This window comes from Lissotriton vulgaris, chromosome 7, assembly GCF_964263255.1.
Source record: "Lissotriton vulgaris chromosome 7, aLisVul1.2, whole genome shotgun sequence".
In the NCBI taxonomy this organism is placed as follows: Eukaryota; Metazoa; Chordata; class Amphibia; order Caudata; family Salamandridae; genus Lissotriton; species Lissotriton vulgaris.
Window position 1 is genome coordinate 459,137,908 of NC_141695.1, and position 14,448 is coordinate 459,152,355.

Consider the following 14,448-nt stretch of genomic DNA (forward strand, 5'->3'; position numbering starts at 1 on the left):
TGAGAGTTGTGTTTCACCTTGCCTCCCCCTCCTGAGGGGTGGGGTTGGCAAAGGTGGGCACACCTCCCTTTCTCACTTGGTTTTCCCCCCAGTCCTCCTACCCAAAGTGGGGGTCTGAACAGGTGGGGACCAGTTGCTGGAAGCAGCAAAAGGCCTGGGGAAGCTAACAAAGGTGGCAGGCCTTTGAAGCTTTCCCTTTGTGGACCCTGCCCATCCTGGGGGAGGAGGCTTGGCACCTCGTCCCAGGATGTGCATTGTTTCCAACCCCCGAGAGCAGCAGGCTCTCGACCCAGGGGTCTAGAAACATGTCAGGTGGTGGCAACCGGGGAGCAGCCACTCAGCCTGGACACTAGTGTTAGGTCATTTTTCAGGGGGCATTTCTAAGATGCCCTCTGTGTGCATTTTTCATTAAATCCCACACTGGCATCAGTGTGGGTGTAATGTGCTGAGAAGTTTGATACCAAACTTGCCAGTTTTCAGTAAAGCCATTATGGTACTGTGGAGCTTGTAATGGTAGACTGCTAACACCATATATTCTTAATGGCATTACTGCACTTAAAATGTCTAAGAATTGGCTTGGACACTGTAGGGGTACAGGGCTCATGTACCTGTACCCTCAAAACTGGTATAGTGCACCCAACTAGAGCGGTGGCTGATCTAGGCCAGGGCAGTGGGTTGTAGGCATGGCACACGGGGATGTGTTCTGTGTGCCATGTCGACTCGTCACTTTGTTCTGCACCAAAACATGTAGCCTGCAAAGTGTGTGTGTTTGTGTGTGTGTGTGTATATATGTATATATATATATAAAGGTACATGGACTCTGAGGGTGGCACAATAAGTGCTGCAGCCCTTAGAGGCCTCCCTGGTCACAGTTCCCTGGGTACCATTTACCAGGGGCTGACCAGTGGCCAGAGAGTATCAATTGGAGTTGTTTTTAATGCAGTGATAGGGAAAGGACATAGGCCCTGGGTACCCGTTTGGCAGGAGCCCAGGGCACACTCAAAGTACATCAGCAGTTCAGAAAAAAGTAGGGGCAACCATGCAAAAAAAGGGCACTTTCTTACACAGACCGATCAGCTTTACCAATGCTTTTTACTACATTGTCCTTGCTCCATTCCTAAAGAGACACCGAAAAAAAATGTATCTACAGTTTCCCAGTTTGTGATGGAGAGAACACTAAGTTTTTTTCAATTTTCCACTAGACAAAATGGACAAAGTTTCTGCCCATGAAGCACGAGAATGACCTGGGGATGTTTATGGACATTTCAACAATTGATGACAATGTTCCAATGCCACAGGTAAGAAGAAACTAAATGAAAAACTTCAGTGAAAGAAAATACAGTAAAATAAAGCTACTTTTCCTAAAAATTGTGCACCAGGGCATCTCTTAATATTGCTTTGTAGATTTTGGGGTTACGTCCAATTTTTCTGCAGAAGACTTACCCTATATTTCTCACGCTTACCTTGATGAACATTTGGGATTTGGGGGGGATGTGGAGATAGGGATATGGTGTGTTATGTGTGTTTGTGTTCTCTCTCTTTGACTATCTACCCAACAGTAAGTGGAGTGATTGGATGAGGTTGTGCTTCTAGAGAATTGTATAGGATATGTGTTAGTAAACACACCAAGAGTGACTCAGTTGTAGATTTAGGAAAGATATTTGTGGTATTGTATTGTAATTGCAATTCCATAGTGCTTACTACCCCTGACGAGGCGTATAAGTGCTTTTTCGGCAAGTAGAACACTACTACGGAACCCATAAAGGATTAGTGGTGAATTAGTATACTGAAATATGAAAGTAATTTGAGTGGGGGATATGTTACTCTGTTGTTTGGATTGAGAAGGATAGTAGAGGGATAGACGAGGGAGAAAGGTTTGCATTTATATAGTGCTTGCTACCCCGATGAGGTTTTGAAGTACTCCCATTTTCCTGTTCAACCCCTAACGACCACTGACGCACATTTTTATATTTTGTTTACGGAGTGTTTCTCCCAAGGGGTCATTGCTTTGCTCTTTATCAAATACCAACAGATGGGATGTCTGTGTCTACCCCCTCTGTTTAAGAGGTGGTGTATAGATTGAACTAATGCCAAAAGTTACTTGATCCTGTTAGTGGTGCAATTTCATGGTGCCATGGTAAATACATTATGAATCTGCTCACATGTCTAGGAGACAGTTTTTCAAATTTTATTTACGCTCCAGACATTAATAATTTGATAGTAAGCATAAAAAACAGGCAATGCCTCGCTTTAATGAGCGTTTTGACTAATTACACGTTGGAATGTCAGAAAACAGGTGTTGTAAAGACCGATACAGGGCCATAGTGTTGGCCCTCGCTTGCTTGGATCAATGCTTCTAAATCGTCTTTTTCTCAATTCCTGCCATTGCCCTTGCAAATATGTTCACACAGTTACAGCTCATACACATTCAGGGTTGATGCTTAATTTCTAATAATGTTTGCATCTGAAATCGGGTCTGAAGGAATTTGAACCACTTGTTTCACCCTTTTCTGGCATGCAAGTCTAGGGTTTTTTCAAAGCTAAAAATAAAAACACTATATACAACTGTAAGAATAATTCCAAAAATCCATATGTCAAACTCCTAGATGAATGGGACCCATTTTAGGGAGGCACCGTTACACATGATTTTGTGGTGAATTGAAAATATGTACGTATTTTGTGTTTTCTTTGATAAAGAGGACAAAAGGAAAGAACCATTGTGAATATAAGTATGATAGAGAATAGAAGAGGAAATTCTGAGATATATAATAGTGCAGGCCTTCTTGATGAAGTTGTCCAATCAATGTTTGAAGGCTCTACCAGCACTGATAGAGACTGAACTGGTGTATAGTTGGGATTACTTGTGTGTAACTAGGAACAAAATGTTCCAAATTGATCTTTTTTTTCTTACGCCACTGTATAAGTTGATCCTTAATAGGGATTCTGAAAGAAATTTATGAAAACCCAAGGTGGCATGATGTGGTTGTCAAAAATAAAAATAAAATCTGTATTTACAAAATGTAACCCTGATACTGTTGTACCACAGTCCACAGATTTGTCTTATGTATTCTGATAGTAATCAAGGTTCCCAGACAGGTAAGTCATAAGATACTGATAAACCGGAATCTTCATGACTGTGTGTACTGCTCGAGCTCGGGTCAGGAACCAGAGCTTGCAAAAGGTCAAAAATTGAGTGTACACAATGTTCAATATGAATATACGTTGTAGCAGTGAGGTCAGAATGACGCAGGGACTGAAACATTTATGAGAAACGTGGCTGTTGAAATTTGTTTTGAAAATTATCCAAAGTCGTAACATGCTTATAACCCATACTCGTTATCCAAACTGGGGCGGCGCAAATGTATCCATTACACCAACCAAGGCTTGGGCCAGCATCTACTATGTTGAATACCAAGCTGAATGAAAACCTTCAGTAAGGGTTGGTGGTTCCATTCTATCCGACCTAGTCAACGCCGCTTGCTGAAGTAACACGTTTTGTGTGCCTGTGGGGCAAAAATTATCATTGGGGTGAACAAGGCATGAGCCAGCGTCCACATAATTCCCTACCTGGAAAATTAGAACAGAAAAACGTTCAGTATGGGCGTATGACTACATTATGCAGACAATGTCCGAATCGCTTACCGGAGTTGCAGGATTCATGCGATAAGTTACAGTGGTGTGCCTCACTCGTGGTATGACAGTTTAGATACTGTCGCCATTTTTAAAGGGAGTTTAAGGTATTAGTCCTTCTTTGATTTGGAGTCTTGATCAGGTGATGACTTTAGCTGCACCCACGTGCTATATTCGAATGCCTGGTGATATAAGTTTAGTTGAGGGGCCATTCAAGATACCAGGGATTCTTTTTTGGTGTTTCCAAACCTTGAAAACGTGAAGGTTCGTTGGTGTTGATCTTTATTTAAAAAATGGTCAACCTGAGGGAATGTAGTGTTGAACTTAGATATTTCTGTAATGTTCTTGGATCCTTTGTTTCAAAGTGGCATACATGGCACCAGTACTATCAATGCTGATAGTCATTGTGATCCTCCCAGGGTAGCATCTGCTGTAATCGTGTCACCCGGCACTTCATGACTCCCAGAATTGAGTCCCTTATTTGTATTTTTAAACCGTGATTAATCAGACCGTTTTCCATAATCTATTCACCTGCCTACTAAATAATTTCACCACAGCAGTGATTCATCATTTTTGGTTATGTTGAATTAAGGACCACTGGCCCCACGAGGGTCTGTACGTTCGCGGTGCAGGATCCAATTGTTTAACCACGCATTTTTGTCCTGATAAAGTCCTGCATGCAATGTCGACTTTCTTAACACTTTGGTCTGCATTGACTCATTTGCCCACCTTGGATTGTGAATCTAAATTCAATGAGCACTATCCTCAAGTAAGAATTAAAGAACAAAAACTGTTTTACAAACAGGCCTACCACACTGGTCTCTATCCTCAAGCGACACCAGCCAGTGTTAATGTTAATAATTCTTTTAATAAAACGCTTACTTTTGATGGTTTTATTCTTCTTAATGGCTCGCCTGCTGTGCGCATGAGCACAGCTGGCAAGCTCTATAGGGGCTTATCCGGCTCGCCTGCTGTGCGCATGAGCACAGCTGGCAAGCTCTATAGGGGCTTATCCAGTGTTAAACCACCGCTGGCGATTCCTTGCAGTGCATGAAGCGCGTGCACAATGCCACCAGCCGCCTGCCTGCCTGGCATTACCACATCAAAGGCAGCCCTCCCAGCGCATTTGTCACCCCCTAATTATTCACGGCCTGCCAGCCGTACTTTCAGTTTAGTCTCCTTTTATAACTTGTTTAACTTGCTCGCATTTCCCTCCTCCCCCTTCTGGGTCCTTATCTCCTCGCATTCCCCCCTCCCTTCTCGCCCAGCCCTTTGATGCTCTGCTGTAGTCTGCCTCTAAATCTGTTGTCCCATCTTTCACCCTCTCGCTTTCCCCTTTCCTCTCCATTGACGATCTCTCTCATGTGTGAGTGCTACCTGAGCTTGTTCTGTGAGGAGTGCATTTGTTGATGCTGCTGGCATTAAGACACGGCAGTTCCTTAGCGGCGACACGTTGTCACCACTCCACCCTGTGTTCCTCGACAGCTCACACTGGGGCTGCGGGTGCCGAGCAACCTGGGCATTGTTTAACACATAATTTCCATGGAAGGGAAACAAAACCAAAATATTCTTCTTACTCGAGTCAGACTTCTTCTGCAGGCCAGTACCCTCCTTTCTGAAGCAGAGGCGGCCAGTGTGCAAGTCCTGTATCTGCCATAAAGCGAGCGCCCATACTTTTGGTTTGCTGAACATTGTACTGTTGGAACACATCCCTCTATTTTTAAACATGTTCAGAGGCAACACGCATCACCCGCAAATTGTTTACTGATTTAGCATTGTTGGGGGCCATTAACTGCTTTTTAGATACAGAATGTGGTCAAAGACGACTTTATCAATGCCAGTGATGCCATGCCAGCCTGCATTACCAAAATACTTTAGGACACACTGTAATTTCTATACGCCGAACATGAACGACCCCTGTATCATTGGCTCCTCTCCAAGCAGCGGATTTCCCCTACTTGTGTACTGCTTACTTGAATTGGATTCAAGTGGTCCCCGCATTTCCTCGTAGTCTAGGGAAATCACTTGCTGCTTCCCCCTGAAACTTACCGTAAATACTATAAGAGAAGTGCACAGGTGCTCCTGCATGCACCAACTTGCATACATGTTTTAAATGCTTAAGTACTGAACTAAACTAATGATCTTGCTAATTACTGGCTATACACAGAATCTACTTGGCCTCGTGCTCCTCTGGCTGGCCAATCAGGATCGAGCCTTGCGATTCCAGCAAGGCCTCCAACAAGGGGCAAAACACTGATCTTCTCATACAGCTCTTCTCCGGGGCAAAGAGCAGCGACGAGGTGAGCCAGACAGAAAGAATTGGAGTTTGCCTTTATTTTAGTAGCTCCATCGGACTGAGTAATAGAGATGGATAAAATGGTGACCTCTGCGCCCAGCCTGTCCTGCAAGGTTGCAACAATAATATTCTCTAAACATCCAGACAAACAAATAACATTCATGTTAGATTTTGCCTGCTCGTTTGGTTTGTCCTCCGCCCTTTATCTAATCTCCCCGTGGCTGCACGCATTTCAAATGTGCTTGGCCGCTGCATGTTTTTTTTTGTCCTCTGCTTTTTAACTAATCTCTCTGCATTATATTATCACCAGATACCGCACTATATCTTAGCTTTCTCAGTAAACAAGTCATAACTGTTTTAGGGAGTTACAGTAACTTATATTGCACAATTGCTTTCCAAGCCAAAACTTATAACAAAAAAAAGTATTGTTAATCACATAGACAGAATCTAATGAGTTTGCCAATGCTTGTTTATTAAGGCTGCTCGTAGAAGAGGTGTTGCATACATAAATAAATTAGTCCACGCAGGGATACAGGAGCCTCGAGTTCCCTGCACGTCCAGAGTAAGGGTCGAGTGACACTCTAACCGCAGCTTTCAATGAGCCAAAACCTAGACGTAGGTCTGCATTGAACCCTAATAATGCATAGAACTATCACTGTGCATCTTGTGACACGGCACAAGTTCTATTCTAACTAAAGAAATTCTGTGCCAATATGTTTTATTCTCATCACATCTTATATTCTAAAGCAATTTACGGCTCACAAGTTTAAATAATCATAATGACCAAAATAAATTACCAAGGACTTACGCTTATAGTTATAAAGTACAGTGATACTTTTCACCATATCAGAAAATGCTATGAAAGAAATTAGCTTAATTGGTGCACGACTGTCACCTAGTGGTTTATTGTGTTCAGTAAATTCATGACAGATGGAAATTAGTAAATTAGGGGCACATGCATCAAAGCTTTTTGCGATCGTACACAGTGCGATTTTCAGAAATTGGCTGTTGCAATCGGAAAATGGGCTTTTGAGATGCATGAAACTATTTGGCATGCGCGATTTCGATAATCACAATTTTTGAGATTTCCCAAATTGCAATTAAGGAATCACAATTTGCGATTCCTTAAATGCAATGCAAGAAGCATTGTGAAATAGCAATTTCGCTATTTGGGGCAAAAAATTACTGAGCAATTGAACTGGTCGGTAATTTGCAAAAACTTAGAAAAATGCACTAAAGTGCATTTTTCAAAGTTTCATGTTGCACACAGACATGCCCTTGGGGCATGTGTGTCCGCTACATGGGTGCACATCACAATTTCAGGGGTGCAACAGGGTGTCCTTTTGACACCCTTGAAATTGCATGCGCGATTTGCGAGTACCTATTGGGATTCGCAAATTGCGCATGCAATCTCTCATTCATTCCTATGGGCCTGTAGGTCCATAGGAATGAATGGGAAGCCATTCCTTAATTGCGACTCGCAATTTGCGAGTAGCATTTAAGGAATGTTTGGAATCACTATTTTCATAGCAATTCCTACATGCATAGGCTTTTGCAAGTCCTTAATTGCAGTTCCTTAAAAATCGCAATCAAGGACTCGCAAAAGCATGTCTTGATGCATGTGCCCCTTAGTAAGGCGTTTCGGTGAGAATGTGTAGCGCAAATAATCGATACCTTGCAGGAAGCAACATATCACAATAGGAAGTGATCATCCATTAGAAACCACCCCCAAAAGTTTGTATGTTATATGAAGTCACATGTAAATGAGCACTATCTGAAGTACGGTAGTCTTCTAATAATGGATGTTGAAATGCCTTGCACAATAGAATCTGCAATTCCACCCTCACCCCTACCACCTCTCAGGGGCAGTGCCTTCGGGTGTCTAATCAGCCAGCCCACTTCCTATCAAAGTCGCAATTATATTTCTTGGCATGTCAACTTCCGTTTCAGGATTTTTGAAGGAGTTTCAAGATATTTTCAGAGCTTCCCCTTGCTCAAAAATATGTCGTTCCTAATACGTATTTTTTCCATGGACTTGATTGCTTGGGTTGCTTGCAAGAAAGTGTCACTCTCAGTATCACACATTTGGTTGTCGAATGTCACTCATAACTACACTGAAACTTTGAAAAAGTCACACATGCAATTTGAAAAATTGGCAGCTTTGTTGATCCTCGCCACCAGTGTGTAGTCTCAAACCATAAAAGATCCACCCAGAAACCTCAAAGTTGAACAACAGTCGAATATTTATAATGCACGTCAGCAGCGCCAGCTTTTGGACAGTGCGGGCGGTGGGACTGCACCGGGTGTCAAGCTGGGGGGTCGCCATTTGCACATGCCTTCTGAAAATAAGCATAATTGACAGCCCCAGGGGCAATTCCATCCTTTCCCCTTGGTGGCATGTGAGGTGGCGTTGCACTTCATTTGTGCGGCACTCTGGCACTTATTTTTTGGCACCAGGACCCTGTGCTCCAGTGGCTTTACCAAACGACTGGTGGTGACAGTATCTAGTGCGGCTTGGCTGGTCATTGTGAATCACTCATGCATGCCTTCCTACTGGTTAATTGAAATTGGTGTGGCTGATACCGGCTATAAGAGGCTACGTACCAGGTGAAGTACACAACTGGACTTGAAAGTGAATGTGGGTGGCAGCGGTGCCTAGAATTTGTTCTGCTTCAGATGTGGTGTGCTCGGAACCCATTTCCCTTCTTTTGCCACCCGCGTACCTGCCCTGCACATCTAGACTGCCCGAAGTCACTTTGTTTAAAACATTTCTTAAAGCTGACTGCAGCTGCTTACTGTTCCCATTCACTATGGGCTCTGAGCTTGCAGCGGTTTTCAGACGCACAGACCCCATCCTGCCTTAGCACCTCCAGCTGATCCCACTGGGAGCAGAGTGTTGAAAAAACTTTTTCTGGAATGAGAAAAGGTAAGGATTTGAACAGGTACTGCTCTAGAGGTGCAAGTGTATGGCCGGCCTATGACCACTGGAAATCTCTGTTTGCACGTAACAATCGGCAATCGATTTTCACTCTATTTGCACAGATTTTCATCTGTGAATCACACACCAGACGTTCTGACAGTATCACAGACTATCAGATAAGTGAAGCATATATTGCAACACAGAACACCAAATTGCCTCATCATGGAATGAGAGAACTGATATTACTGACAGATCAGGTCATTGGTTTTACACAATAGGAGCTTGAAAAAAAAATCCGTTTATCACATTAGCTGATGTTCTCCTCTGATAATTTGTAAAGGTGAAAGAACAGAGGACTTAAATAAGCTTTACCTAGACTGGGCGATTTGGTGCTGTGCCCGTGAAAAATTGAATCGGTCTTAGACACAAATACAAACACGAATTTAAATGTTATTGAAATAAGATCATCTTTTCTCTGTCACAAACCCTTACGGAACCCACAGGACCACCACTACATCCACCACTACATCCACCACCACATCCACCACCACATCCACCACCACTACATCCACCACTACATCCACCACTACATCCACCACTACATCCACCACTACATCCACCACCTCATCCACCACCACCACATCCACCACCACATCCACCACCACATCCACCACCACATCCACCACTACATCCACCACCACACCCACCACCACTACATCCACCACCTCATCCACCACCACCACCACCACCACCACATCCACCACCACATCCACCACCACATCCACCATCACCTCCACATCCACCATGAAATTCACCACCACATCCACCACCACATCCACCACCACATCCACCACCACATCCACCACCACCACCACATCCACCACCTCATCCGCCACCTCATCCACCACCGCATCCACCACCACCACATCCACCACACCCACCACCATCACTTCCACCACCACATCCACCACCATCACTTCCACCACCACATCCACCACCACTTTACCACATCCACAACCACCACATCCACAACCACCACATCCACCACCACATCCACCCCACATCCACCACCATCACCACCACATCCACCATTACCACCACCACCACATCCACCACCACCATATCCCCCAGATCCAACACCACCACCACTATATGTGTGTGGCTCTGTGTGTGTGTGTAGGTGCAAATGCAATGTTCTTGGATTTTCGTCACAATAAAATACACTGAACATAATCTTCACAAAAGTTATTTACAAACGTTTAAGCTATTGCCATTATAAATTACAATAGCTTTTATTTAAGTATTAATTATTTACAAAATTAAAAGCCATTGTTATTTGTAATATCAAGACATCTAAGTCACGTAAATACAACACACATTGCATTACAAATGCTATAGGTGTCACATTTGCAAAAGTTAAAACTATTGACATTGTAACTGACAAAGCTATTAATTTTGCTACTTTCAAAACCAGCACATAAATAAAGTGTCATTTACAATACCAATAGCTCAAACTTTCCTAATGCGAGACCTATTGCATTTCCAATGCTTGTTTTCACTTTGCACATAAGCACTTTCACACACACTTTTCTATACACTACTGTCTGAGCAACCTGCAAAATGCGCACTCAAATACATGTATGCATTATGGATGTATTCTGAAAAATAAGGATTAAATATGTATATATTTTCTCCCTTTGAAATAATTGCTGTGTTTTTACTATGGTATATATTGGCCTCTCTTACTCAAGGATTAATTCATTTGATCGTTGATAGGATCCAATTTTGTTCTACTACTTTTTGACAATAAGACGTTGCCATTAGGACCACCTTGTTGTTTATATCACATTGTACCCAGGTCCGCTGGCTTACCCTGCGTTACCCAATTAGTTTATCATAACAAAAACAGATCAGCAGTATGTGAGGCAAACCTGACAAAATGTTTGGGGGAAAACCACACTAAAGATGACAGGTGTAACAACAGTTATTCCCAATCTGTTTTCAGAATGTTCCTTGATGTACTCTGCCAATGATTTTTGTGCACCGTGCCATATTAGGATATCGAAATATCGGCTCCAAAAGATGTCCTTACTAAAGTTATTGAATCTCTCATCCACAACCAGTATTTCTCAGGTTCTCCCATAGTGATACAGGCATATGGTCGCACAAATTTGTCACCCATCCCAGTCTCTTCTTGTTGGTGGTATATTTTTTGGTTAAAGATGAAGAAATTTTGGTTAGGCAAAATACCACCATTTCCAGTATTATTTTGTTTCTTTCTATTAGGTGTACTGACCTGCTGACAGAGCTATCCCGATTGCTTCCAGGCCATCTTTGTGTTTGATCGAGATTACTACATCCACTTTTGCCCAAACATAGTCAGGTTGCCAGTCAATGTTGATGAGTTTTTATAAAACGTTTTTTGTACACTTGATGTCGGACATAAATCACGCTTGAAGGGTAGTAGTTCTCGGTCGATGAACACCCCTAACCTGAATCAAACCGAGTCAATTCTCACCAACCGTATTAAACTGCAATATGACCCTGCAAAGGAAATATAAAATAAATGAATACAATTGCTGGATAAATGGTACCATAAAGGTCTAATGAAAGGAAGAAAACAATGTCTAAATATAAAGTATCCTACAATGGCAACAATGTATACACTTCCAAAAATACACAAACAGCGATTTTCACCCCAAGTAAGACCCATTACCTCAGGATTTGAATCTTATTTGAGCCAGGTTAGGGTACTGCGAAACAACCAAGCAGATTAATCTATGGCCAACATATAATGAGAAAAATTTTACGTAAACCCTGGCCCTTACTTAATCCACAAATCGCAAAAGAATAATCATATCCACAAGTGAGTTTCAAAAGAACACCAAATCTACAGCATAAAATCTGCAGATCCCTTTTTAGGTCTCGCCTACGCAGAGCGCATTCGCTGCATTCGCTGCATTCGCTGCATTCGCTGCATTCGCTGCATAGGAGGACCTTTAGCCGTCGCTCTACTCATTTTCAAGCACACACTCGTGCTTGTGGCGGCATCCACCTTGCGGGAGCGAGCAGGGGCGCGACACAAGCACTAATGCAGTGCTTGAAAATGAGCAGACTGCACACGCACGCACGCACCACTCTGTGCTCACCTCCTGCTCCCCCCTCTCTTGCGCGCATTCCTTGTTTGTTTGTGCTTGTTTACGTCTTTCTGTTTAGTTTCAATTCCTGACGTTGTTGATGACTGAAGTCGTGGCAGGGAATGTGGCTTTCACGTTGCTGGCATAGGCTTGCCATTGAGATGTGCTTCCCTCACTCTCCGTGCCGATCACAGAAATTATGGTCACATTCATGATCCGATAAAAAAACAGCTCGCAGCAGCTGGCGCCCGGAGTTCAAGTGATAAAAATCTTGCGCTTCCTCTCATCTTCCTAGATGGGGCAGTGTTTTAGGCAGGGGGGCTTACTTTAGGTTCCAGCTGGACTTAGCCCATACAAACGCTGCTCGCCTCGAAGAGTCATTCATTACAGAACAACGCCAGTTATTTGCAAGGCGTGCCTTAACCTTCAGGTCATTCTGGCCATAGCCGTTCACACCTAGTTTTCAGATTCCCCATGAACGAAACAAGCAGTGAATTAGGGATACCCCGTACAAACTGAGTTGAGCACGGTTTGAGAGCCGGGAGCTGCGACCAGGACTTAACTGAAGGAGCTGTGACCAGTTAGCAGCGCTGTGCTAAAGACTGGTCCCCTCAAGAGTAACTTGGCTGAACGACTCACCTGGCTCAGAGACCAGGCTTCCCGCGTCTGCACAGCACGTAAGGGCGAACAGGTTATTTGTGAGCCGGTTTAAGCATCACATCTGGGCATAGCCAGATCCAAGCATCTGCAGGATGCTTTGATCGTGTTTAGTGTAGTATTGCCTGCATCTGCAGGATGCAGGCAATACTACACTAAACACGTTTTAAATATATTTGCATCTCCCAAGAGAAGCAACATGTTACATGTCGTTGCTTCGCCTTACTTGCCTGCAAATCACTTTTACATTTTCGTCTTTATGGACATATTTGGATTTGACAAGAAAAGGTAACAACAGTGTATTGTTTACTTTTGTGTACTTTAAATATAAGATGACCATTTTGTTTTACTTATTGCATGTTTGGCTAACAATATTGTTCAGAGATAAAGCATGAGAGGGGACACTCATGAAATGGGATGATCCCTTCTGAAAAAGTCGCATTCATTATTCCTGATTTGAGATATTGAAATGTACATGCTAATGTTACCAATTCTCGTTTCTACATTTAACAAGAAGCATCCGTTTTTATGTCCATGTAACTGGTAGCTCACTCAGTAGGTTGATGTATCTATTGCAGACACAGTTCCGTAATCACATAGCAATAGTTTGAAAGATCAGTGGTTCTGCTCACCATTCCATTTTTTGAAATTGATAAAATCAGTTCTATGAAATCGGATAATATTAAATATTTGATATTTGTCAATCGTGCCAAGAGCCCGCTCAAGGTTAATATTTGACGAACGGAGGCGGTGGGCTCGTACACCAGGATTTGCACTTTTGAATTATGTCAGTCTCTCTTGGGTCGTTGGAGCGGTTCTTCCAGGAGGTAATTGTTTGTTTTGAACTCCAGCCTCCCCTCACTGGATTATTTTCCTATAGCTCTTCAATCTTTTGTGGTATAGCACCCAGGATAATATGCTGCATAGCTAAACACTTATAAGGTCCAAAAGGCGAGACCTATTGGCTATGCTAATGCTTGTTAAAGATGATCGGACCTAAAAGAACAACCGTTCTTGACAAACCAAAACGTTTTTTCATGTCAAAATTGCTCGATCTGTAAATTAGGAAAGAACAAAACAAAAAATGAAATCATTAATAATCATAAACATCAGATAAAAGAATGGGTTAATGGTGAGTGTACTGGTGTCATTTTTTTAAAAACGGAATGTATTCGTTTTTTGCAAGAAAGCCATTTATACCACAGTAAAAAAGGCCGCCATTGCGCAGATGGCTCGTGCTGCCACAGGATAAAAGCAAACATCAAATACTCATCCCTCCCCCCAAACACCCCTCCTCCCCCCGCCAGTGTGCCCCACTTAGGTCGATCATAGGAATAGCAGCCAAGTACCCAGCTACACAGCCGTGTAAACCACCTAGAATCAGATGTAGCAACATGGTAAAGTGCCTTCACAAGATAATCAGAGCCCTGCAGCCCCATTTAAAGTCGCAAACGCGATCAATCCTGGATCGCCGTCTGGTGCCCCTCCAGTTCACCCGCACCTCTCAGTCCTACTCAACGCACTCCACCTGTCTGGCGCCGGCAATCAGTCCCCCCGACTAGCCTCAGCATTCTCCCCTCCATCCTCCTCCTCGGTATCCGCATATGGGGTCTGCAGTTCGGTCACCAGTGCCTCCCACGCTCTCGCTGTTTCTAACGCCTTCTCATTAGTCGAGCGCCTAGCCAATTGCAGGCGGAGGGTGCCCTCACTGCCCGCCCAGGTCAAGAAGCTTGTCCGCCATCTGTGGTAGTTAGGGCCCGTCCTAAACTTCCAATGCATGGTGAGTTCCCTTTTTGTCATGATCAGCC

At 43.3% G+C, this 14,448-nt stretch overlaps 1 protein-coding gene across 2 annotated transcripts in view; it reads left to right on the forward strand.

Annotated features, from left to right (window-relative positions):
- LOC147701861 (uncharacterized) overlaps nt 1–14,448 on the forward strand; it is a 750,024-nt gene that overhangs the window by 245,336 nt on the left and 490,240 nt on the right. For both annotated transcript variants that reach the window (XM_086930494.1, XM_086930495.1), the window contains exon 10: nt 1,203–1,298. In XM_086930494.1, the coding sequence (XP_086786620.1) occupies nt 1,203–1,298 (96 nt within the window). The remainder of the gene's footprint in view (nt 1–1,202; nt 1,299–14,448) is intronic.